The sequence below is a fragment of the Mesoplodon bidens genome, assembly GCF_964165515.1.
Source record: "Mesoplodon bidens genome assembly, chromosome: 19".
Taxonomy (NCBI): domain Eukaryota; kingdom Metazoa; phylum Chordata; class Mammalia; order Artiodactyla; family Ziphiidae; genus Mesoplodon; species Mesoplodon bidens.
The window spans coordinates 3,564,169-3,590,887 of NC_138179.1; the positions used below are offsets into that span (position 1 = coordinate 3,564,169).

A 26,719-nucleotide genomic window follows, 5' to 3' on the forward strand; every position below is an offset into this window, starting at 1 on the left:
GGAAGCAGGAGATCAATTAGGAAGCTTATTAACAGAGGAGACAGTGCCTCGGGACATTATGATGCTATTTACCAAAAACAGGTTAGACAGGAGAAGAAACAAGCTTGAGCAAATGGGCATGTTGAATTTAGGTTAGCTTTGGTACATCCCATGCAAAAAGAAACATTCAAAAAAAAAAAAAAAAACCAGGATGTATGGGGTCTGAAGCTCAGAAAAGAGAACTGGACTTATAATATAGATTTAATAATTGTTGACATATGAATGATGAAGCTATGAAAATGCTTGCTATTTCCTAAAGAGAGCAGGTAGAGTAAGAGAGGAGACTATGGAAGGATCCCTGTGGAACAGAACAGCGAGCCTTCTTAAGCTAAGAAGTAACAACCAGAGGAAGAAGATAAAATCAAGAGAGTAGTGTCCCAGAAATTAAAACATATCAAATGATGGTAAAAGGTTAAATAAAACTGAAAAGCTTCTCTTTTTTTGGTTTTGTATGTTGTTTTCAACAAGGAAGTCATCAGTAACCTTGATGACAGCGGTTTATGAAGGAAAGGAGATAGAAACCAAATAGAAGTAGATCGGGGAGTACATGGGACCAGCAAGGATACACTCTGCAAAATCTTGGCTGTGAAAGAGAAGGGGGAGGGAGGGCAGTAGCTGCAGAGGTACAGGCTTGAAAGGGCATTTGTTAAAGGCAGGATAGATATACCCTCTGTTGTTCCCCAATTCACAGAATTCTACAAACAACTCTTCAATTCTACTTCCACTTCACAGCCCTTGTCCGCCCTCTCTACTCACAGAACTTCCCCAGTGTTTAATCTTCTCTTGGCCACAGGGTCCTAAGTGGGTCCCCCCTGGCTGTATGAGGGTGGCCTCTCCCGTGCCACATAAGTGCCAAATTCTCACGTTGGCCAGATGACGGGTTACACACACTCCCTGCTGGGAAGATCTGGCCAATTACACTCGGATTTTATTATTAACTTAAAATGTGAGCGATCATCATTCTGTTTCTTAAAATATAACTCTCTCTTGGGTCCATTTATTTCTCTGAAGCCAAGATTCCATGGGCTGTGAAACACGACGACGTGGAGGGCAAAAAATGAAAAATGGAACCCAGTGACAGGGGCACTTGATAACTGGGAGACACATTTAGCACTGCGTCCCCTCACAAAAGCAAAAGCATTTCAGAGCAATGAGGTCTGCTCCTGCACACTCTGTTCTCTCCACTAGTATGACGATTTTGAATTGTTTGGAAACCATTTATGAAGAGGGAAAAATCCAATTTAGAGGTATATCCCCATTGGCTGCTCACAGGGCAAAGTCTGCAACACAATTCCATTCTGTGTGAGTAGGGGTCACTTAACTTCTGAGAAGCCTGCTGGAAATACAAAGCCTATCACAAGCCTAGACTCTGGTACCAGCCCAAGATTCTGTTTTAAGGCTGTTGAGTACCTTGGATTTGTTTGTGTGTGTATGTGGCTGGACAAACAGGGTGGGAGAGCAGTGGAACTCTTTAACTTACTTCCCATTTCTGTGTGGTTTTCAAACACAAAGTAGAACTCCTCTGAGTCAATTAAAATTAAGCATCTCCCAAGGACCCAAGGAGGAAAGTTGGCTCCTAGAAAAGGCAGCGTAGGGCAGGGGTGGAATGATTGGTCCATCATGTGGGTATTTTCTCTCCCACTCCTTTTCTGTGGGTCTAGTAGTCACAGGCAGCAGCAATTTTTCTTTTCCGTTACCGCTATTTCTCCTAGTGACTGCATGGGTGAGGCAACAGGGGGGAGGGGGGCATTGTTTCCTTCAGATGCATGTGAAGATTATCCTGATCTTCCACATGTAAATCTTCCTGGTAAGCTTTTCCCAGGTGATGTTAAGGTTAAGAACACTATGGCATAAACTAAACGGATCAAAGAAAAAAAATATCAACAGGAATCTGAAGATTGGAAATTAGAAGGTGAACAAGCCCCTGAGGTCTACCCAAGGCCTGATGAGACGTTTATTAAAATTCTTTGTTTCTAAATTATTTAAATTCTATTCAAACACAGTAGAAACAGATTCAATGAAGCACACACACAAAAAGTAGCAATTTGGACAGTGATATATTAAAAATGTGAAGATAGATTTTTAGGGCACATACTACTCCTTATTCCTTTCTTTCCATCCTGCCATGCCCCCTGCCTTTAAGAGAAAAGCAATAGCTTTAAATCAATTATTCTTTCCTGCAATGTCATCTCCCCATAAAGCCCTCAAAATCCACATCAATTCTACACTGCTGTTGTTGGCCTGATCTACAGAGACCAGGAGTTGCAACACGCATTACAATGGCAAGAAAGCCAAACTTCCTAAGCCAGCACTAATACTATGGGCAGAACTTCCATCAAACAGCTCTTGGGTCAACCAGAGGGGAAATGCAAGGCTCTACCAGTGCTGGCCTGCCCAGTGGGCCCTCTAAGGGAAACTGAGGAGCACAACCAGGTTTATTAAAATAACAACTGGGCAAGGTGCCTACAGTGCTTAATGGAGCATATGGCCTGGATCTGGGGATGGAAGCTGCACTTTGCATTCTTTTCCAGGAAGGGAGGGAGTGGCAGTGGCCTAAATCCCTGGAAACTCTCCTCAGTGCCCTGGCTGGCATCCTGGAGATTTTCCCAGCTTGTTCTGGGAGGGGTATCCCACTCTAAGCAATTGGTTCCACTAAGTCCTATAATAAATAATACAACCACCATGGAAGTCAAATATTTAGATTCCCACTAGAGCAGTGTTTCCAAAGTGTAGGTCTTTGAACCTACAAGATAATATTTACCACTCCATACTCAAGCCCTTTTCCATCTCTTTCCTGAGTTACTACAGTTATAACTAGCTCTTCTCTTGATTTATCTCCTATCTCCCTTGCTCCTGGGAACTACAGTAAAGAATTCACATCATTTACAAATTCAGTGCTAAACCTAGGATGAGAAATACAATACTGGACTAACACAAGACACCCTTCAAGAAATTACTGTTCTCCTTTATTACCAACACCATTCTCACAGCAAAATCTTGAAGTTTTTCTGATTACTGGTTTGTACTTTAATGAATCACCTCTTGATATGCTTTCTAGTTATTCTCAATTTAAAAGTGGAAAGAGTACTTCCCTGGTGGTGCAGTGGTTAAGAACCCGCCTGCCAATGCAGGGGACACAGGTTCGAGCCCTGGTCCGGGAAGATCCCACATGCCACGGAGCAACTAAGCCCGTGCGCCACAACTACTGAGCCTGCGCTGTAGAGCCCACGTGCCACAACTACTGAAGCCCACGCGCCTAGAGCCCATGCTCCGCAACAAAGTGTAGCCCCCACTCGCCGCAACTAAAGAAAGCCCGCGCACAGCAACGAAGACCCAATGCAGCCAATAAATAAATAAATAAATAAATAAAGTTTTAAAAACTTGTTTAATAAAAAAAATAAATAAAAGTGGAAAGGATTTCAATAATATTAACACCTTCTGTTTGTAAGGCACTTAAAGTATTTTTAACAAATTTAATTCTCATAGCACCAATGGAAGATAGGTAACATAATTACCTACATGCTACAGATGAAGGGGCTAAGTTCAGAGGGGCTAAGTGATGTGCTCAAGATCATATACACAGTAAGGAACAAGACAGGACTTCAGCCCAGGTTTGTCTAGGTTTAAGATAATTGTTCTTTCTGCTACAACTGGGCTGACTCAAGTCAAGTACCACCAAATATAAAGCAAAATGAAAAAAATAAAGCAAAATGACTTAGGTGATTGTTTTCAGACATTTCTATGGCAGATTAAGTAAATTAGATCTTTTCAGGCTGCTTTCAGTATTGTTTTTAAGAGGCAATCTTTGCTCTGTAAACTCTCAGATTTCAACATTCATTTCAGTTTCAGTTCAACCCAGCATTCTTTACTGAGAGCCTTGTATGTACCAGATACAGCACAAGAGGCTAATAATACAGTGATGATTAATTCACACTCTAGTCCTCATGGTCTGTTCATATGTCCATGCTCAGATCAGATGATCTGGGAAATAGAGGATTTGCATGTCCCTTTGCTTGACTCCTTCCTTAGCCCATTCCTTCACTGACTGGCTTCTTCAACATTTACTAAGCAGAGATGAACAAGACATAGTGCATGCCCTCTAGAGTTCACAGTTAATGAGGGAGATAAAAATACAAGTGAATAATTTATAATAAACCTTGATAAAGGCAGTAACAGAGATATAAATAAAATGCTTTATGAGCCAAGAGGACTAAGCAACTAACTCCACCTGGGGAAATCAGCACAGGCTCTTCCTGAGAGACTGAGTCTTAAAATATGATGCTCCACTGAAATATTAGAATGCCAGCCCTTTAAAGCATACCTTCATATACTCCTTATTCCCCTACAACCAACAAATGCTCACTATTTGTACGCTGAGAGGTCAAAGTGCAAACCGTTCTTAGAGAGCATTTGACCTGATATGGGCTGGAAAGAGGGAAAAAGTGACACAAACTCCTCAGCAGTTGCTTCTAGATATATCATTTTTACTATCAGACTTCTAGTGGGTTAAATGGTGGCCACTAAAAAGACACGTTCATGTCCTAACCCTCAGAACCTGCAAATGTGACCTTAGGTGGAAAAAGAGTCTTCACAGATGTAATCCAGGGTCCTGAAATAAGATCATCCTGGATTACCCAGGTGAGCCCTAAACCCGACAACAAGTGTCCTTATAAGACACAGACGAGAGTTCATGTGAAGACAGAAGCCGAGATTGGTTGGAGTGATGCAGCCCAAGGAATGCCAACAGCCACCAGAAGCTGTAAGAGGCAAGAAAGTGTTCTCCCCTAGAGCCTCCAGAGGGAGTGCAACCCTGCTGACACCTTAATTTCAGACTTTCTCCGCTTCCAAAGCTGTGAGAGAATAAATTTCTGTTGTTTTAAGCCATGAGTGTGTGGTAATTTGTTACAATAGCCACAGGAAACTAATACAAGACCTAACGTGTTTCTCTAAGAGCTTAATATAGCTATGTGTGGGCGCCACGCAAAGTGAATCAGATGAACCAGGTCCCAGCCCTCAGAAGGCTTCCACAGAAAGCCACGGGAACTCTAAGGTAAATGGCAGTAGAGCAGGTCTTTGGAGTGAGACAAATCTGCGTGTAGGTTCCTATTCTGCCACTTATCAGCTTATATGAATTGGAAATTTTAATAAGCCTAGACTTCAGTATTCTTACCTGCAGAATGGGAACTGGTGTAAAAATTAAGTAAGATAAAGCACCTAGAGCACTTAGCATGATGGCTGGCCCACAGTAAGTACTAAGTAAATAGCTAGAATTGTTATTACCATCATGGATGCAAATGAATAGTACATATGGATATAGCTGAATAGACAACAGTGATCAGATAGAGAGGAAAGTTCAGCTAAAGTCAACTTTCAATTAATTGCATGGATCTTATTTCCAGCCCAGTTTCAAATCTTCAGTTAACCTCTCTTTTTTATGACCCCTATGGCACCTACCACTGCCATCATCAAAAACAGCCAACAGTTCTGACACCCTATTACTTGCAGTTCCCAATTTTTCCCACTAAAGATAGGGAAAAGTACTGTCTAAAATTTGTTTTAAGAATTTCAAAGTCATTCAGCCCAAGCCTTTATCCAGTTCTCTTTTTTTGTTTGTTTAAAGGATCTTTTTTTTTTTAGATGTTGGGGATAGGAGTTTATTAATTAATTTATTTATTTTTGCTGTGTTGGGTCTTCGTTTCTGTGCGAGGGCCTTCTCTAGTTGTGGCAAGCGGGGGCCGCTCTTCACCGCGGTACGCGGGCCTCTCACTATCGCGGCCTCTCTTGTTGCGGAGCACAGGCTCCAGACGCGCAGGCTCAGTAGCTGTAGCTCACGGGCCTAGTTGCTCCGCAGCATGTGGGATGTTCCCAGACCAGGGCTCGAACCTGTGTCCCCTGCATTAGCAGGCAGATTCTCAACCACCGCGCCACCAGGGAAGCCCCAGTTCTCTCCTTTTAACTTGAAAAGCTATGTCTGTCTTCTTCCCTAACCAGGAGTCCTTACATCTTTTTCACTGAAGACCAATGACAGCACTTGTGCTCCCAAGGGATCACCCCGCCTTGTTATTTCCATCAACGTACTACTCGTATCTTCAACAGTTCCCTTTCCAACAGTTCCTTCTTCTCTACCCACAAACATCTTCCCTCAACTTTGCTACCCTACCACATTCCCATTCCATCCCTCCAGGATGCTTTGGCCAACTGCTTAAGTTCAACCTGTCCCAAATTAAATGTACCATCTCTTCCACTGCCCAACCCTGTTGCAATTAAACTCCTCCAGTTTAATGCTACTCCTATCTCCCAGGCACCAAGGCCTGAAACCTATTAGTCATTTCAGGGCCTTTGCACTTCCTTCTCCAAGTTGTCTGGAAGACTGCTCTCTAAAATGTTCACATAGCTGGTTCCTTCTGATCATTGAGGTCTCATCTAGACTCCAGAGACTCCTCCCCTGGCTACCTTATTAAAAGAACCTCCCTTCCAAGTCACTCTCTAGCTGAAGTCCAGTTTCATTTTATTCATAGAACTTTACACTCTTTGAAATTAATCTTATGTATATTCTTATTGTCTAATCCTCCCTCTGTGAGCTGCTTGAAAGCAGAGACCATGTCTGTCTATCACAAAATAGGTGCTCAGTAAACATCTTCGAATAAATGACCTTCCTGGACTTCTCTTTTCTTCCACGTAACCACCACTCTTGCTCAGCCCCACAACCTAAAAAAGGTAAATATTTAAAGGAAACATAGCTTGGACAACAGCCTCCCAGCTGGCCTCCTTGCTGTTTCCTCCTGATCCAGTTCTTCTTACATCCTACCTGCTACATAATTATCCTAAATCACAGCTCTCATCTTGTCAATTACTTCTTCAAAATTCTCTGATAATTACCCACTGGTGACAAAATTAGGTACAAACTCCTTATCTAGGCATTCACTGCTCTCCTCTGGCTCCACCCTACCTTTTAAAAAAATTAAATAACCTCTTTTAACCATTTATTTAAAATAATTATAAGAACAGCAGGTTGCAAAGAAATGTACAGGAATTCCCATGTTCTCTTCCCCCAGCCTCTCCCCAGTGTTCACATCTTACACAGTTCTTATATCAATACAGTACCAAAACCAAGAACCTGGTATAATGCACAGTTTATCCAGATTTCACCAGTTATACACACACTTGTGCATGTGTGTATGTATGTGTGGGTGTGCACATGCACATAAGCACGCAGGCTCACTTGTATGTAATTTGTCAAGCTCTATGTAATTTGTCACATGTGCAGCCTTGGGTAATCACCACCATAGTCAAGATACTCAATTGTACCGTCACCACAAGACTTCCTCTGCCACCCCTTTATAGCCTTACCCACCACCCCTCCCCACATCCTTGCCCCTGGCTAGTACAAATCTGTACTCCATCTCTATAATTATTTCATGAATGTCACATAAATGGAATTCTTTATTTGTACTGATGAGTATTATTCCATTGTATGGATGTATCATGCATCCACTGAAGGATATTTGGGTAGTTTCCAGTTTGGAGCTAATACCAATAAAACTGCTATGAACATTCATATACAAGTTCCTGCATGAAAATAAACTTTATTTTTCTAGGATAAATTCCCAAGAGTGAAACTGCTGGCATCTTACTTTTGTAGCCTCATTTTCCCAAAATTCCATTCCTGTTCCCATATTATAGTCAAACAGAACTACTTGTATTGTTTCATTTTCCTCTCTGGTTTCTAAGCCTCTCATCAACATTTGCATATTTATTATTAAAAGCTGCCTCAAAACACTTTTTGAAAGTGAAGAAATAAATTAATATAGATAGAAATAGAGATGAATGAATGGAGAGAAAAAATAGAGATGATGGAGTACTTTATCAATCCTGTCCCAATAAAATGTGATCTCCTTCCTATAAACCTGCATCTTATTTGCTAAACTTCGTTTATAAAAGGTATGTTCTTCCACAGTCTCATAGATGCATATATGCCCCTGCCTCCATTAAAACAGTAAAATCCCTGAAGCAGATCCTTTGTTATTAATTTTATATTCAGTCAGCCACCAAACACAGTGTTTCTGTTAGAGCAGCAGCTGAAGCAAAACAAAATCTTCATTGTTGAATAAATGGATGAATTAAATATCTTTGCCCTAAGAGGGCTCTGGTCCAACCAGGAAACCAGGGTGTTATATTTGCATTTTAAAAGATAACTAATAATACAAGTCTATACAGGCTATGTGCCAAGGGATAATTGAAGGAAAAACTACTTCAGCAGTGCAGACAAGTGGGCAATCCTTTCTGGGACAGTTGGGGGATGCTTCCTAAGAAGGCTTTGTTTGAGGGGACCCTTGAACAGATGAGTAGAAACCCCCAAAATAAAAAAGGGAGTCCTTTTTGATAGCCATTATTTAAAGAACAACATAAGGGTTGATCTCATTCTTTGTAGCTGCTGGATAACATTCCATAGTATGGATGTGCCCAAATTTTTAAACCATTCTCCTAATAATAAACATTTAGGCTTGTATCAGTTAGGATTAAGTCTGGATCCTTGTTACAGAAAACCCAAATAAGGGTGTCATTAACACGAGATATTTTATTTCGCTCTTATGTGAAAGAAGCCCAGGGATAGACAATTCAGTGACAGTATGTGGACTCCATGGTCTTCAGATACCATGCCCCCTTTTTCAGCTCCACCATCCTAGCACATGGCTTCCTTTCCCAAGGTTGCCTTGTGAGCTCAGCCAACACATCTTGTTACAGGCATTTGGAAGGAAAGAGGAAAAACAAAATGCCCTATCTCCCAGCTAAGCCAGCTCCTCTAATGCAGCCTTCCAAAAGTTTCATACCATACTCTCAGTTCTATCTCACTGGCCAGAATTTAGTTATGTGACCGTGCCTAGCTGCAAAGGAAGCTGAAAAAAACGTGGTCTTTTACATGAATGCACTGCCGTCTCAGACAAAATTTAAGATTTTGTAACTAAAAAAGGATAATGGATATTGGGTAGCAGCCAGCAGCGAGAGAACAAAACTGAAATCTTGCCCTGCCAATGAGTAAGCAATGTCATCTTCTACAGTCAGGAAAAAGAAGAAAGGAAAAGAAACACTTCATACCCTGATCCTGAAATAAACAAACAAGCAAAAAATATATATATTACATCTGGTTCTAGTCCCTAAAATAGAAGAAACCTTAATCCCATTTGTGTAAATTACTGACTCCCTAACAAAATTTTTTTCCCTTAAGTTTACAGTATTCTTATGATAATCATACTGATTTTCCACCATGCACGACTAACTATAACCTTGTAACCCTGTGGGTTTTTACTTTAAATACCTGTTGTATTTTTTCATCAGCAAGCCAGCACTGAATTTGGTCTCCCTTGCAGAACTTTGCCAAGTAAAGTATTTTTCTTTTCTTAAACTATTTTTCTTTTCTTAATGCTTCTGTGTCTCTAAGTCTTCCTTTCACAGTAGTCTCAGCCACAAGATTATTTCTAGTTTTATAAATCATGTTACAGTGAACAATTTGTAAATGCCTCCATGTACACACAGTGACAATTTCTCAAACACAGATATCTGAAAAAGGACTTGCTGGGACAAATGATATGCACATTTTTAATATATTCTACCAAGCTGCTATCCAAAGAGCCAGACCAGTTTCTATTCCCACCACCATTATATGAGGGTTCCTGATTTCCCACACACCACCAATACAAGAGATTATCATTTTTATTTTCAGCAGATCTGATGGGCAAAAAAATGCCTTGGTTTTGCTTCAACTTGCATTTCCCAAATTACTACCTAATTCGTAATTATAGTCTACCTAGGTTGAATATCTTTATTATGCTTATTGGCCATTTGTATTAATTATTCTTTGAATTGTTGGTTATCTTCTACCTGTTTGGATTGTCTTCTTACTGATTTACAGGAGATCTATATATATCCTATATATTAATCTTTTGTTAAGCATATTATTACTATTTTCTTCCAATCTACCACTTACCTTTTTACTTTGTTTATGTGATCATTTGTTTTACAAAGTATTAAACTTTAATGTAGTCAAATTTATCAGTCACTTCTTTTCTGACTTCTGGGGTTTTGTCTTGCTAGAAAGACCTTCCTACCCAAAATTACAAACATACTGTCTTCTAATACTTGTAGAGTTTGCTTGTTATATTTAAACTACATGGAATTTATTTTTATATTTGAGATGAGGCAGGACTTTCTCTAATATTTTACTAAAGGGATAACCAATTGTTCTAACACTATATACTGAATAATCTATTCGCTCCCCTACTTTGAAATGCAAGCTTTACCACATGTTCAATTATCACACTGAATTAAGACTGTTCCTGGACTTTATATTTCTGTTCTACAGATCCATCTGTCCATCTGTACACCAATACTACAAAGTTTTAATTATCAAAGCTCTATAATATGTTTTGATACCTCATAAATCAGGCTCCTCCCTACTGTACCTTAAAAAAAAAGTTAGCTATTCTCACAAATTTTCTTTTCCAGATAAATTTAAAAATCAATTTTCTAAATTCCATTTAAAAACCCTATGGAGGGGACTTCCCTGGTGGCACAGTAGATAACACTCCGTGTTCCCAATGCAGGAGGCCCGGGTTCGATTCCTAGTCAGGGAACTAGATCCCACATGTATGCCACAACTAAGAGTTTGCATGCCACAACTAAGGATCCCACCTGCCACAACTAAGACCCCGTGCAACCAAATAAATACTAAAAAAAAAAAAAAAAAAAAAACACCTCCTATGGAGATTTTTGAATGGGATTGCCTCAAATTTAGAGATTTCTTGTTCTTTTTAAGAGAACGCTCATGTTTTCAAAATGAGCATATATTTACCAAGTACCTATTATGGACTGAGTTCTGTGGGAAATTCAAAGGATTTTAAGGCAGTCTTTGCCCTACAGAAATGTGCAAGCTGATTGGGAAAAAGATATAAACAACTAGTGCATTAAATGACAAATATACACAGAACTAACTTGTGGCTCAGTATGATTAGTGTAGATGCCCTTTGAGGCTGATTATCACCTCTGATTTTACTTATGTTTTCTTTTCTTTGGCCTTAATTTTTTTTCTTTTTAAACACCTGACAACGTGGTAAGTATTTATACATATAAACCTTTTTTTTTTTACAGTCACCCTAAGTAAGAAGTTCTACTGTCATCCCCATTTTGCAGATAAAAAAAAAAAAAAGAAAAAAACTGAAGCTCAAAGAAGTTAAGTAACTTTCCCAAGATCACAGAGCAATCTGGAGGACAATTAGGATTTGAAACCAGGTTTCCCTGACTTCCGCCACCATAGTGCCTCCTCTCCTTCCTTCCCCCTTTTAAGTTCCTGCTACTTTATCGAATGTAAAAATCATCTCTGAAATAAAACTAGGGAACAAACAAATGAATGACATCCAGCTTTGTTTCCTGTTTCATCCTCTCTCCACAAGCCCAGTGAACAGTAAAATCGGATGTGGGGAGGGAGGGCGTGTTCCCCTCCGCTGCTGCAAAGGGTGGTTGGTCCTGTCCGAGTTCCTCTCCTTCCTTTCCCTTTTAGCTAAGAACTTACAGGGCCCTACGCCGAATGAAAAAGCGCGGCCCCTTGTTCAAAACTTATTAAAATGTCAAGAAATGAGAGCAGACCACTAAACGAAGCGCCAGCCCTTCTAGGCACGGAGGAGGGATGGGGGAGGGCCTCAACCACAGGTCCCTCCTTGAGCCCCGGCTAGGAGTTTCTCTTGTTTCTAACAGCAGTCTCTGGCTTTGCAGATTCACAGCCCTGCTCTGACGAAGAAGGCTGCTCCGAAGTCTTCCTCCCCACTGACAGCGACTACGACTCCAGTGACGCCCTGAGCCCCCGAGACCTGGACCTGGTCTACCTGTCATCGCACGACATCGCCCAGCAGGCCCGAAGCGGCCTGAGCGGAAGCGCCCCCGACGTCCTGCAGGTGCACGACACGAAGCCTCCGTCGGGGCCGCGCCAGGACGCCCAGGGCCGCAGCCCGGGGCCCGAGGCCGACCTCTCGTGCACCGAGCTCCTGCACAGCCTGACCCTCACAGGCCCCGCGCCCAAGAACCACGCCGAAGTAGCACCGGGCGCGCGGCCGCCGCTAGGCTTCCTGGGAAAGCGGAAGCTGGCCAAGCCCCCGCACTACGGCGGCTTCAGCCGCCACTACCGTTGGCTGCGCATGCACGGCGAGACGCAGTCGCTGTCGCTGTCCGAGGGCGTGTACACGCAGCAGCTGTCCCGGGCCTGTGGCCTGGGCCAGGAGCCCGGGGAAGCTGAGAGGCTGGCACCTGCCCAAGAAGGGCCACGGGGCCTGGCTCTGGCCCACGCCGCCAGCTTCCCGGAGGAGCAGAAGGACAGCCTCCATGATCCACGGCCTGCGGTGCGCCGCATCTACGTGGAGCCCTACCCCGCGGCCCTGGTGGACGCCAAGCCTTGGGAAGCCTTGAGCCCGCCCGCCGGAGGCCCCTCGGGTCTGCCCAGCCTCACGGGCCCGGAGATGAGCCCAGGGGGCCCGACCCCCTCCCCTGTGTCGGAAATACTCAGCAGCATGCTTTAGGGAGGCCCACGACTGGCTGTCCACAGTTCCACTGTGCATCCCTGCATTTTCCATCACGCTACCCCCAGCCTGCCCCCACCCCACCGTGTCCCCACCCATTTTAAAATGGATTGAATGTTAAAAACCCAAAGGTTACAGGTTCAAGGTCCTCTTTTTTAGAGTTGGAGTGGAGGCGAGAGTTGCCAGTGTCATTCCCAGTTCAGCCTATAAAGGGCATAGAAAAGCTTTTGTGTCAACGTGGAGTCCTGGACACAACGGTTCAAACATGCCATCCTATTGGTGGCACCTGTGGCGGAGGTAGGGCAACCCAAAGAGCCACCCTCAATTCTGCAGCTGGCTATGTAATCTGACTCCTGAGCTTAGGCTCTTTCATGCATTTGTGATTGACAGGGAGGAGTTCTATAGATGAAAATAAGATTAGCATTGTTTTTCCCTCCATCCCAGACCTTTAGAAGAGTTTGGGGAAAGAAGCCCAGTTTGTGTCTCTAGGGAATAGGGTCAGTGAACTTGTCCTGGGTCCCCCATCAGCTAAACCAAGTCGTTCCAAAGTGCAGCGTTCTCAGCAGCTCACCAAATCCAATTTATCGGTCAGCACTGATCTAGTTAAGTAGGCCTTGGACAGGCCTTTTCTTCACTTAGTGTTGTGTTGAAACCTCCAGAAACAAACGTAGAGGAGGCTTCTCTTCTAGCTCTGTCTTGCAAAGATAGAATAGGGCGGGAAGCAGCCCTTCCTGTACACTCAGCTCCCATTCAAGCATGAAAATGGGCCGTGTATTATTCCAGGGTGCAAGGAGATGGCTGAGTTAAGTGAAAGCCTGGATTATACACAAGATAAGGGGAGGGAGAGAGACATGTGCAAAATTGTGTTTCCTTTCCAATCCTAAAATAAGTAAAGCCGTGGTGGGGGCTGTGTCTCTGAGAATGATAATGGATCTGCTGCAGATTCTTAGGTGACAGATTTGTAATCGAGCAAGAAAGTTCCTTTCAGAGGTGGCCAGGCAGGGATGGAGTTTTCTCAGGGACACAGGCACAGCTACTCTCCCCCACGTAACAGGTCATGGGACAGACCGTCCAGAGCTTCAGTTGCTGCCTTCCCCTTTTCAATCCACCCTTCCAAAGTCAGTTTTGCCCCTAGATCACTTGGCCCACTGGGCTCAGGGAAAATCTTTCCTTAGAAGGCCTTGCCAGTGGTTCCAAGGCTATGCTCAAAGACACCTGAAAATCTTGCTCCGGTCTCACTGCGTCCCACCTGGCTTTCTCACAAAGGAGAAACCAAATCAAAGAGCAACCACACTGCATATTCAGAGCAGGCATGAGCCTTCTCTCCTTTCCTGGAGCCAAGACCCATTCAGTTCACTGATATTCTAAATGGTCCTTTTCTGCTTCACAGGCATTTTGGTTAAATATTGCACTTTATGACCCTACCTCTGTCTTCACAGCTCTACCAGTCCTCCTCATGGGAGTTCACACAAAGTCCCCTGTTCACAATGTTATTCCGATTCCTTCCATTTTTAAAACATTTGATTTAAACATAAATAATTACCCGGGCGGAAAGGTACAGATTTGGCCCATGGCCTATGGTCATTAGAAAACTAAAGCCCAGAGCTCAGTCTTTATTTTTTTAAGAGATTTTATACTCGGTAACCGACCACCCTCCCCACCCCCCCGCCGCCCGCTGCCACTCCGGCCGAAGAATCTTGATCAGAATCACTGCAGCTCCTTTTCCGTGCCTGGGAGGATTTTAAAATGCAATTTTCTTCTGTTCTGAGTGAATTCTGTATGTATGGAGTGTTAGAACTAGAAGAGAACCTAAAATTAGTCTAAGTCCTTGCATTCACAGATGAAGCAGTTAAGGCCCAGAGAGATTAAGTGACTTACTCAAGGTCACAGAAGCTGGTTTAGTCTCAGAGTTTGGGTCAGAATCCAGAACCATTCCCTTTATAGCAGACTGTCCCAGTGGGAATTGGTACACATCTAGTCAACTTTTGATTTTCTATAGGCTGCTTACCTAGTTTACAGGTAATTCCAAATTCAAATCCTTCTCTCAACCTTTACCTAACAGATTTCCAATATCACAGAGCTCTCTGTTGCCAGAAATTACAAATTTCATGCACTAGATATCTAAGCTAATTAATTAATTATAATTAATTTAAAACCTAATCAGGAGAAATGCATTTAAAATTGCTTACCATACGACTCCCATTTTAAGATGAAAATAACAGAGTCATCTCCACTCAGTTTCTTACTTACTTCTAATTATAAGACAGGTTATATATATTGAATGAGTTTGTGAGATGAGCTGCTGAAATTGTCAAGGACTCAGAAACCAAGTGATTCCCTGATCATGACCTTTCTGGTGGCAAGGAAAGAAGTCTGTGACTAAATTAGATGGAAGACATTTGACAGGCTGCAAAAGCAAAGACTGACCCATCCTTCTGACCCTGCGTTTGGTCAGCACGTTTTGACACATTGGACCAAATAATAACCCATTAAGTAAAATGGTGTTAAATTCAAGCCCACTAATGTATATTAGGCACATGGGGTTATTTTTTCACCTTCTATGAGGAAAAGAGATGCGTGCCCATGAAATGAATAATGAACGTTAGATTTCAGTGGGCATACTTAATCAACTGGAAAATGCATTTTCCTAGCGATATTCCTATAGAAAGGTGGAATTGAGGAAAGCTATATCCTCAATAGTTCGCTATTTGTTCGAGAAGTTTCCCTCTACCCATACCTCCACTTTGCAACTTCTTGTGAGCATAGTTTAAATTAAAACATTCTTGTGAGAGAGGATTGTTTTCTCTAGATCACAGTCCTTTATTCATTTGTCCAGTCTTCTCATTATAGAGACTTTACACCATCTGAGGATTTTTTGTTTGTTTGTTTTGCTTTGTCTTATCGGCTTTGCTTTGTTTGTTTGGGATATGATGGACTTTCATTCTTTTTGAGTCCAACTGGGGAGCCTCTGGAGGAAACTTTCCTGTTTCAGGTCTTCTTTTCCACCGTGTTTCTGACATGCTTAATTCTCACCTGTATGAGCTCGTCATTTGTGAAACCCTCAAATATCATTGACTGAGGTCCTCCCGTATGTCCGTCTCTATTCCAAGTCCCACAGAGAACAAAAGAATCAAGTATGAAACAGATTCCGGGCCACAAGGAGCTCACATTCGGCTATGAGTGTAGCCGTCATCACCACACATTTTCTTGCCAATGTCGTAGAAGAGGCAGGAGCCTGTCGCCTCAGCCAGGCCAACATAGCGCATGTTGGGCTAGGCATCTTTGATTTTGCTCTTGCTATCTATTCATAAAAGAGGATAGCCTGGAAAATGCAATCCATCAATGTATATGCTCGGCCACCATTTACAAGGCCATCGCATCCTCTTCCTTCGCAAGGGTACTTGGGAGACCGTCATCAAAAACATTCACTCCAGGGAGTGGGTATTTTAAGAAGTGGTTACTTAAGGTAAGAACCATTCCATTTTAAGAACATTCACTAATGTTCAAAGCAATAATTCCACTGGAGAAAATGGTTGCATTTGATTTGAAAGTTGAATCCAGTTAGTAATAATATTCCTCCAGCCCCCATTCCTGAAGGATCCCAAAGCACTTTATGAAAAGCGCTGACTGAAGCCTGGTTGTGCTCCCCTAAAAAGACCTTGTCCGGGAGCCACCTGGCAAACACCTACCCCATCCTTGCCAGGAGATCATGCCAGACAAGTGGGAAAGACGACTGGCCTCTCACGCATTGTTATCCTGCCACATGAACGTGCACCCTGAGGAATGCTGAGTTCTTCCCTCAAAGACAACGATTTTAGACAAGTAGGCACACCAGAAAAGCCCAAGTCCCTGGCCCTCTTTTGTTCATCACGCTCCACCCATGATGCACTCCCTTTCTCTTGGAGAACCGTCAACTCAAGCTGTTAAGGGGTCTGCAGTGCACTTCAGTTCCCTAGTTATGTCAACAGCACACAGAATTCACTGGCTCTTTAAAATTGATACTTGTTGGAAACATGATGCCATTCTTCTATGGCTCTCTCAACTTTGCATGTAGCAGAGCTACAGCAGAGAATGTGCATCTCTTAATATTGTTTATTGAACTCTAACATACGAATTAGAGAGGGTAGTTATAGATTAACAAGAGAGCACTCTCAGCGAATTGAAACTGCTACATTGTCACTTTATAAAGTCTAAATATTTTTCCAGATGATTCAATTAAGCAAATATGAACTTTTTTCTTTTTTTACCTGTAAGGAAATTTGTAAAGGAGCTATTTGGAAAGCAATGATACCTCTTCACGGGTAGTAGAGTGAATAAGGAAAAAACCTGTTTCTTTGCTGGTCACCTTTCATAAGATGTTCAAACACATGGCTTATGACTGTTAAGCTAAACTTCAATGCGGCCTTACAAACAACAAGGGTAGTGTATTTGAAACTATGTTGTACAGCTTGGAAACTTATTCTAAGATCTTAATTCAGAGTTTTTCTGAAGTGTTGAACTTTGCCATTAGCAAAAAGTATTTTTAGAAAAATCCATTGACTGTTTTTGAAGCACTGATTATGCCATATTTCGGGTCTCTGGTTTTTCCACCACATCCGCACACAGTAGTTATATATTTTTTTAAATTATTTCTTCCATTTCCATTACTAATGAGTGTGTAAAATTGTTATTCAAAAGGACAGCTGGTTTTGCTTAAACAATCAGACAGGTGGACTGTGACAATATTCTGTTTGGATAAAGGAAGTAGGAGGTTGTTGTTGTTTGTTTTAAATGTTATCCTAGGGCCTTTCCTCTCCAGATATATACATTCTTTATTTTAGCAAAGCCAGTATGTAACTTAGTGGTAAATGTTAAGAAGGTATTAGTTAATACTCTTTGCTCCTCTTCCTTCATTCCATGACATGAAAGTCTGACTATGCTTTCACAGTAACCACCATCTAGTAGCTGATTTATAAAAGCCAAGACTGGCAAATTGTTGTGTTCAGTCACTCTGAGTTGCTGGTTGCTTCTTGCCCTGTGACAAAGCTGACATTTGGGGATTCTCACGTATATGGTCACAGCATCAGTTTAATGTTTGTGATGGAAAAAGAATTTAAAGAAGTGTGGGGTGGGGGAGTAGGGGTGTTTTATAGGAAAAGTAATTTCACTGACATTCTATCAGGCAGTGTTTAATTGCTTCCTGCCTAATGTGTACATAGTAATTTGGCTGATTATTGGTTGTTATTTGTTCAGAATTTATTGTATCTCATTGGTATGTATGCAACTGAGTGCATGTAAAAGTTTAGACTTCGGTATGTTATCTGCACAATTTTGTGTGCTTTAAACCTCTGTAAATGTACAGATGAATCATGTATGGTGTGTTAAATGTAACCTCCAATCTTGAAATGATAATATTTTGTAGTATGTACTTTTGCAGACTCTTTGAACATTTTAAACAGACATTGTAAATGACCAGTACCCTCAATCAAAAACAGCACTGGTAAAATGCATGCCTCTTGAGCCTACAAATTTATAAGAGGTCAGGGGTTAACAAGAATTTAGATAATTTTTCTAACAGCAAGTATTTTTGATAATTTCCTACATGCCTAATTGTATTTGAAAGAAAAATTGTCAACAGAAGAAATCTTACCTGTCAGAGGGAATGACTTTATTTCGTAGGCATTAAATGGTACTAATATATTTTACTTTATATCTAACCTGATGTTGTTGAAATCTAGTTCAAGGGTGAAGAAGTCAAACATTTTTTTGATTCTTCATAAGATCTTTTGTTGTTTAAAGGACAGTTTCCAAGCCCTCGCCTTCAGTGTGGAGAAATGTCAATTAAATAATAAACTAATAGAATTGTCAGTATTTGGCTTACCTGATGCTTTTTCTAAGTCTCAATGAAGACAATAATTTTTCAGTCTGAGTTTTTAAAATCTTCTCACTGAAACATTGAAAGAGTTACTATTGAAAGAGTTATCGGGCATTGTTTTGACAACTATTGGAAAGGTCTGACCAGTTGGCCCTCAACTGATCAATAGCATTTGAGTTATTTCTCTTGCATAATTGGTTAATGCCAAGTATTGAAAATACAGCAGCAGACTACCATGGCAAATACTCTCCCAAATTGCGCCCAGGAGTTCAGACGTCTTACCCTCTGCCCTTCTCCACTGCGTGCATGTTTAAAGGTCTTCAGTGCATTTCTGCATGTACTGTCCTTTCTCTATTTCTCTATGCCTTTATTTCCACACCCACAAAGCTCCTCCCTTAGCGCTACTCCCTCTGGCTGAGATTTGAGATTTCTTCTGTGTTTGAGAGTACTACAAAGAGATTACTTCAATCCCAGGAACTTGCACAAAGGTTCTCCTGAATTCCCAAGAAAAGGACATATGCTGCTTTGGACCATGTATTTGTCTTATGCTGTTTTACAGAATTCTTTTAAATACACACACACACAAACACACACACAAATTCAACTCTTTATTGGCATGTTTGTGGTGGGCTTTCCTGACAGCCTCAGAAGGCCGTTTTGTTGTCCTGACCAAATGTGCTGTTTTCCCTACGTAAATTGTCATCTTTCTAAGCAAACCATTACTTTCTTTTCCTAATTCTGTCTTTAAATAAAAGTTTACCTTCTTTTTCAAACCAAACAGATGGCATGGCTCTTTAATATCCCCTTTCTTCTATGAACACTCCTGGGGAGGTGTTGGGGGAGGGACAGATGGAATAAAAGCAGGCCTTTCAGATTCAAGGTCAGAAGTGTGCCTCCACTGGCTGGGGAGCCCTTTTGATAAGGTATGCCAAGCAATATGCAGTATTTCCATCTGCCAGCAAGAAATCATTCCTTCTTCCCTATAAAAGTTTTTGAAAATCATGTTAGGGAATTAGGTAAGCTTAAACCAGGAGTTTCTTATTGATTTACAGTGACTATCAGGCAGGGAAAAACACTCAGAAGGAAATTCTTTGGCCCGATATTATCTATCAAGTAAGTTAGATCTTTACAATGATGCCTTGGCTGTGAAAATGCCTTTCTTCTTCAGGTAGCATATGGCGTGCTCACCTTTGCATAAGTCTCCTTGTTTTGTCAATACTACTACGACTAACAATAGTAATAATAATCATAATCCTTGTTCTGTCATAATCCCTGCTCTGTCAATCATTGCATTGTTATTTTGCCACAGAAGGGACTGGCATTAGATACAGACTAAAGGAAGTTAGGCCCCAGCTGTACACTAGGCTAGATCAGATGCTCTAAGTCAAAAACAACTGCCTGTTTGTTTGTTTTTTTTCTATTATGGTTTATCACAGGATATTGAAAATAATTCCCTGTGCTATACAACAGAACCTGTTGTTTATCCATTCTATATATAATAGTTTGCATCTGCTAGTCCCAAACTCCCAGTCCATCCCTCCCCCACCACCCTCCCCCTTGGCAATTGCCTGTTTTTTGGTCAGCATCTCCCCAACACATTTCATAGCTCCTGTCAAAGACCTGTTAAATGGGTGATAAGCTGATGAAGAGATCACCAAAAATCAGCTTAATTCTCATAATTTGCTTAATTTCTCCACAAAGAAATGAACTCAAGGACCTTTCCAAATGCCTGTCAGCCTGAGGCTCTCTATGATGACTCAGAAGAAGCTCCACTCAGGCTGCCTTGAATGTATTTCTTTAGGATTTCCTGAAAAACTCCACCACCCACCCCACACACCATCACCAGAGTGCTTGGATTAAGGTCAGCCCCCTGAAGGAAGTAAACGGCCTGGGGAGAAAGGTACGCTTCCAGACAGCCCACCGTTAGATCTGAGTGCCCAGCATCATGTCCAGTGATTGGGCACCATGGAGATGGATATATGCAGGTCTCCCATCCCAGCTGCACCCTCTGAGCAAGCAGAAAACCTGCAAAAGTCTTGTCCCAGTGCCCAAAAGGCCACTTTTGCCCACACCGTTTTCTCCAACGAGCTTTTGAAAACTGCAATCTCCTATATGTGTATAAAATACTTTCACAAGCACCGCCCTATTTGAACTTGACAAACCGCCCTGTGAGGTGATCAGAGCAAGAATTTTGATCTCCGTTTTGCAAATAAGGAGCTTAAGCCTCAGTAAAGTGAAATCTAGGGTCCATGACTCCTGACTGTCCAGTATGCCACATGCCATTGAATTAGGTCTTATGAGAAAGGAAGGACAATGCCTGAATTGGCCACTGGAAGCTCTCTCTCTCTCTCTGGAAGGGACACTCTGCATAGACAGACACACAAGGGACATTATATACACACAGATAATGACCACAAATGAAGCTAAATCAGATAGCAAAGCATACAGACCCTTTCCCAGGAGGTCCATGTTCTAGCTCAGAGTCAGGCACTCTGTGACTACAAGCCAGACACTTTTCCTCTCTGAACTTACAGATGAAGATATCTATCAAACGTGTGGGATCTTTTTCAGCTTTGAAACTTCATGAATCAAAAATACTCACATTGAGGACATATCAGAGATGCGTCAGGATTCTTCTCAGAGCGTTTCTGTTTTGTTGATATTTTGGGGGCTGCCATTGCTCCCTGGGGGAGGGCAGGTGGTGGAAGATAAGTAGACATGACCTTGAGTCTCTTGTAGCTAAAGGAGAGTGGAGAAGGAAAATAACTGAGAGATCCATGCTCAGCATCCTTTTCCAATACCCCCCACCCCGCCTCACTCTGACCCCAGTCTCTCTCAGAAAACAGTTCCACCTATTTCAGTTCCCCTCTCCCTGGCCATCCAGACCATTGTGGAATCACAGTGGATGGGGTCTGGAATAGCCCTTGGACCTTCCCTGGCATCTTGACTTGGCATCCACGTCACCCACCAGCTGTTCTCTTAGATCCTGCCCAATCACTACCCTACCATCCCTTCCCTGGAGTGTCCTGGAAAGGGTCAAGGCATTGCACCACTCCGGGGGGCACTATTCTTAAGTGTGGAATGTACTCCGCTAGCCATTTCCCAGAATCCAGGAGTGAAGCAAGCATGCCCTTTGCCAGACAGCAAGCCTGCAGCAGGCATCTCCTTTGGGGTGGAAGAGAAGTGGGGGGACTGGCATGGGACAGAACACAGGCCCCCTTTATGTGGGATGTTTGTGCTACCACAGTGGGGCCTGCTTTGAGGCACGATGCTGGACACTCATTTGATTCTTTCAAGTCTGGGGCAACTTGAGCCTGAGCTTGGTCCTCACTTGGGCCATTTGGCTTGGCCAGAGCCAGGTGCCAGCCATTGTTCTCCCGCTGCGCTCAGCAAAGTCCGTGAAGTCAGGACAGCATCATTCCCTGACAAACATTCAGTACATTTCCTCGGGTCCCAGGAGGCCTGATATTGAAATGTTTTCCTCCCCATAGTTATATTTTCCTTGGTTGAAAAAGTTTTGTTTTGGAAGTTGCTACCCTGTCGAGGTAATGAGTCAGTTTGGGAGGCCGGTGCAGAGGGGAAAATGCACATCATTGGCAGAGGCCAGAAGGATGGGGGTGAGAGAAGACGGGAGATTCCGGGTGGGAGAAAGAGGTCCACACCCTTTGCCCCCTCCCACTCTTTCAGGAAGAACACAGCCCCTCCTTCCCAGCTAGGGACCTCTTCACTGGGGTGAGGGGACCAAGCCCTGCTGCTGCTGCCTTAGGGCTTATTCCTGGGAAAGGCTAGGTAGGCAGGGAAGGAACTAACAACGTTATGGGCCACCTTTTGAGTGCCATTGGATCATCTACTTTCTGCGAAAGTTGGTAGTGTTATCCACATTTTACAGATTGGGAAACTGAGGCTCAAAAACAGGGGAATCACGTGCCTGACATCACACAGCCAGCACGTGGCCGAGCTTAGAATTCAAGGAGCCCCATGCTGGTTCTGCCACATGGTCTCACGACGAGACTCATTCATTCCTACCCAGAAACGGACCCAAGTGACTCAGGGGAGGGACACGAAGACCCACCTAGAGAGACAACTGGGGAAGGACCGCTGGCAGAGGGAGAAGACGGGGCTTATGGACTTGAGCCACCCTCGCCTATCCCTGCCATCTTCTCCCCCCCTCAACTTTCCACCCCAGACATCTTTTTCACGTGGAGAGAACAGTCACAGAGATACAAAGACACACATAGATGCACCAACAGGCTCAGATCCCCCCCAACACACACACACACACACACACACACACAACACAAACACACCCGTCCACACAAGCACAGAAGCACACACATCTGGAGGTAAATCTCAGGATTCAAGGGCTGGCTCCATGCCAGCTCTGAGCCCCGAGTAGCCCACTGAGCAGCCCTGGTCTGCCTCATTTTGGGAGGTCAAATCAATGAAAGAGCCCTGGTAGTTTAAAAAAGAGAAAGGGAGAAAAAAAGAACACCAGCACCTCTCATGATGGGAGGTCAGAGCAAATGAAACCAGGAGGAGGGGTAGCTGTATGGGGGCTGGGGCGAGAGCATGGGGGTGGGGAGCCTGTGCTGGCAGCTGAATTCCTACCCTGGCCCAGCTCCAAAAGATTAAAATAGAGCTCTTAGAGTGTCCCCTCCACAGACCAGCCTGCCAGGGGCCAGACAATACGTGGGTTTGTGCTCCAGCTCAGGCCTCCAGAGAGGTGATGTTTTTACCCGGACAGCTAAAGGCACAGAGGCAGGTCTAAAGCAATTCCAAGGCTCCTTTGGCCCACAGGCCCAGAACAGGCCACAGCAGAGGGAGAGCTGCCGGCTGCTAGGACGCACACAGATCTGCTCTTTTCTCTTCTCACCCTAGGGCAGGCCGCTGGGCTCACACTTCTTCATTTTATCTGCCCCCAAAACACCCAACTGGCAGGGCTACGTGGGATGAAGTCTTAGCGAATTCGTTATACTTTAATTTGGAAAAAAAATCTCAGCCTGGCTGTAAACAGGCAGTTCTACTGATGAGGAATGGACAGGGCATCCCTTGGGGTTATCTGAAATATCAGATAAGTACAAACCCCTCATTTTCCCTACGCAGGGAACAGAGCTCTCCCAGAAGGAAGCCCCACTGGCCACTTGACGTTTCATCTGCTTCCTTGTAATTCTTAAGGATTTCAGGCAGCTGGGACTTAAGTCCGACATCTCAGACCACTTGCTAATACAGAGGACGAAGACAAGTATGCATCAGTTAAGCGCACAGGCTCTGGAGTTTGCCAGACGTGCGTTCTAATCCTGACTCTGCCACTTAGTAGCTTTTTGAATGTGGGCAAATTATTTAATCTTTCTGGGACTTGGGTTCTTTATCTCGAATAGCACCTACTAGTGATCATAAGGGTTAATTGAGAAAATACGTAAAATGTGGTCAAATCAATGCCTGGCATATATCTAGCAAAAATTAGCCAAAAACAACAACAAAAGATTCCCTCCCACTGGGTTTCTGGAAGACCCTCCCCCATAACTAGGATGAAAATATAATTTATCATCTAAACCAGAACACTTCTGATAGTGGGAATGGACACTAACTGGACTGACTCGGGGACACTGGCTTACCAGGGACCATCCCTGGAAAATTGGGACATATGATCCCCCTCCTATGACTTTCTAAAGGGTCCCTATATAACATTCCATTAAGATAATCCTTTGAAAATGGTCCTAAACTTTATTCTATATCATGAAGCCCATTGGAAGTAATAGCCCTTTATGGTATACTAGGATATTCACATATGAAATTTTAATTTAAAATATAATATTATTGTCTATTTAAAAATCATAAGGTTATAGATAAGTGATAAGAGATAAAGTGATAAGTCATATTTGGATGGAGGACTGAAAATTGATAAAATTCTACTGCTTTTTTAATTTTTTCTTTTCTGATATTTGAGAAAAGGAGCTCATTCAATTTTAATGGAATACCCCTTGTTCCAGTTCACAGAACATCAATATTCCATAAAAGCAAAGTTTGAGAACCTCAGCCTTAAAGAACCAAGAATAACCCCCAGGGAGTAAGGGATGGAGGGCAACTTCTGTGGTCATGACATATTTTCTTTTCTTTAAACAGTTTTAGCCATTCAAGAATAAAGGTCAACAGCAATCCCACTACTGGGGATAGACCCTGAGAAAACCATAATTCAAATAGAGTCATGTACCACAATGTTCATTGCAGGTCTATTTACAATAGCCAGGACATGGAAGCAACCTAAGTGTCCATCAACAGATGAATGGATAAAGAAGATGTGGCACATATATACAATGGAATATTACTCAGCCATAAAAAGGAACGAAATTGAGTTATTTGTAGTGAGGTGGACTGACCTAGAGTCTGTCATACAGAGTGAAGTAAGTCAGAAACAGAAAAACCAATACCGTATGCTAACACGTATATATGGAATCTAAAAACAAATGGTTCTGAAGAACCTAGGGGCAGGACAGTAATAAAGACACAGATGTAGAGAATGGACTTAAGGACATGGGGAGGGGGAAGGGTAAGCTGGGACGAAGTGAGAGAGTGGCATGGACATATATACACTCCCAAATGTAAAATAGATAGCTAGTGGGAAGCAGCCGCATAGCACAGCGAGATCAGCTCGGTGCTTTGTGACCACCTAGTGGGGTGGGATAGGGAGGGTGGGAGGGAGACACAAGAGGGAGGGGATATGGGGATATAAGTATATATATAGCTGATTCACTTTGTTATCCAGCAAAAACTAACACAACAATGTAAAGCAATTATACTCCAATAAAGATGTTAAAAAGAAAAAGGAATAAAGGTCAAGATGTAGGAGCCCTTGGTTCTTCACCAGGTGTATCTCTCCATAGGGCTGCTTGAGTGTCCTCCTGGCATGGTACCTGGCTTCCCCCAGAGCAAGTGATCCAGGAGAGAGAGCAAGGCTATCTAATGTGCCCAGGATTGAGGACAGTCCCAGACACATCACTGAGTTGGTTGCCTTAATGAAAGAAGAAAATACCTGAGAAGTCTACCTGGCTTCTTAGTCCAGGACTGTAACCTACAGCTTTAACCTATTAGAAAGAATCTTTACACCCAATATCAAAACCAGACAGATCTCCAAAAGAAAGTAATCCTGGGGCCTCCCTGGTGGCGCAGTGGTTGAGAGTCCGCCTGCCGATGCAGGGGATGCGGGTTCGTGCCCCGGTCTGGGAGGATCCCATATGCCGCGGAGCGGCTGGGCCCGTGGGCCATGGCCGCTGGGCCTGCGCGTCCGGAGCCTGTGCTCCTCAACGGGAGAGGCCACGGGAGTGAGAGGCCCGCATACCGCAAAAAGAAAAAAAAAAAAAAAAAAAAAAAGAAAGTAATCCTGGTCAGCCAGGTAAAGTCTGGGTCCTCAAATGCAGGAAATGTTAGAGCAGCTTTTTGTGTATGACTGTTTTGAAATACACTACTGATTGTAAGCTTCTGATATCTTCCACTCAACCCAGCCAGCCCCTCTCTAGTCTTTGGGTGCCATTGGGATTTGCCCTCCTGAGTTTCTGGAAGACTCTTAAGGTCCTTGTGGCCCCTTTCTGACTTTATGAGTTCATTGTGTGTTAAAAAGAAAGCATCTTCCCCTGGAGTGTTTTGATTGCATTAAATGCATTTAAATCACACGTGGAGGGCTGAATGGCTTACAGTGTGATCTCTCTTTTAATTCTCACAACCTGTAAGGTGGTCACTGTGATGATGCCCATTTTTCTTATGAAGATATCGACTCTAAGAGAATATAGCCAGTAAGTAGAGAACCAGGAAATGCAGATCCAGGTCTTCTGACTTTAAATCCTATGCTCTCTGTACTATATCACACTTCGGTATTTCACTCCATTTGTTTTATTTAATATGAAATGATGCTTAGATATGCTTACTCCTTGCATTTCAGCTAAGTCATTTAAACCGCAACAGACACACACATTTACACATACACTCACCAACACACATAGACCAACTTCAAAACTGGGTCCATATACCTTAGCCCACCCTGCACCCCGACTCAAACAGTGAGTAGATGCATTTTCCTGGATTTTCCTTCAGGCACATTGCCACTTTGAGAAATTGGCTACTGCATAAACAAAATAAAATAATGGCTTAGAGATTTGGTTGAAGGGAGAGAGGACAGTACATCGTTTATTATACCAATAACCAGCATAAAAGAATGTAAAACACGCTACCAAGTAAAACCAAAATCCCACCTTGGGAAATCTATCCAATA

General features: G+C 42.9%; 1 protein-coding gene across 1 annotated transcript in view; it reads left to right on the plus strand.

Annotated features, from left to right (window-relative positions):
• Window positions 1-12,602, plus strand: part of ANKFN1 (ankyrin repeat and fibronectin type III domain containing 1) — a gene marked incomplete at its 3' end in the record, with an annotated part of 258,888 nt that extends 246,286 nt beyond the window's left edge. The window contains exon 17 of the mRNA XM_081218672.1: window positions 11,806-12,602. Coding sequence (XP_081074798.1) covers window positions 11,806-12,602 — 797 coding nt within the window. The remainder of the gene's footprint in view (window positions 1-11,805) is intronic.
• Window positions 12,603-26,719: the final 14,117 nt, after the last annotated feature.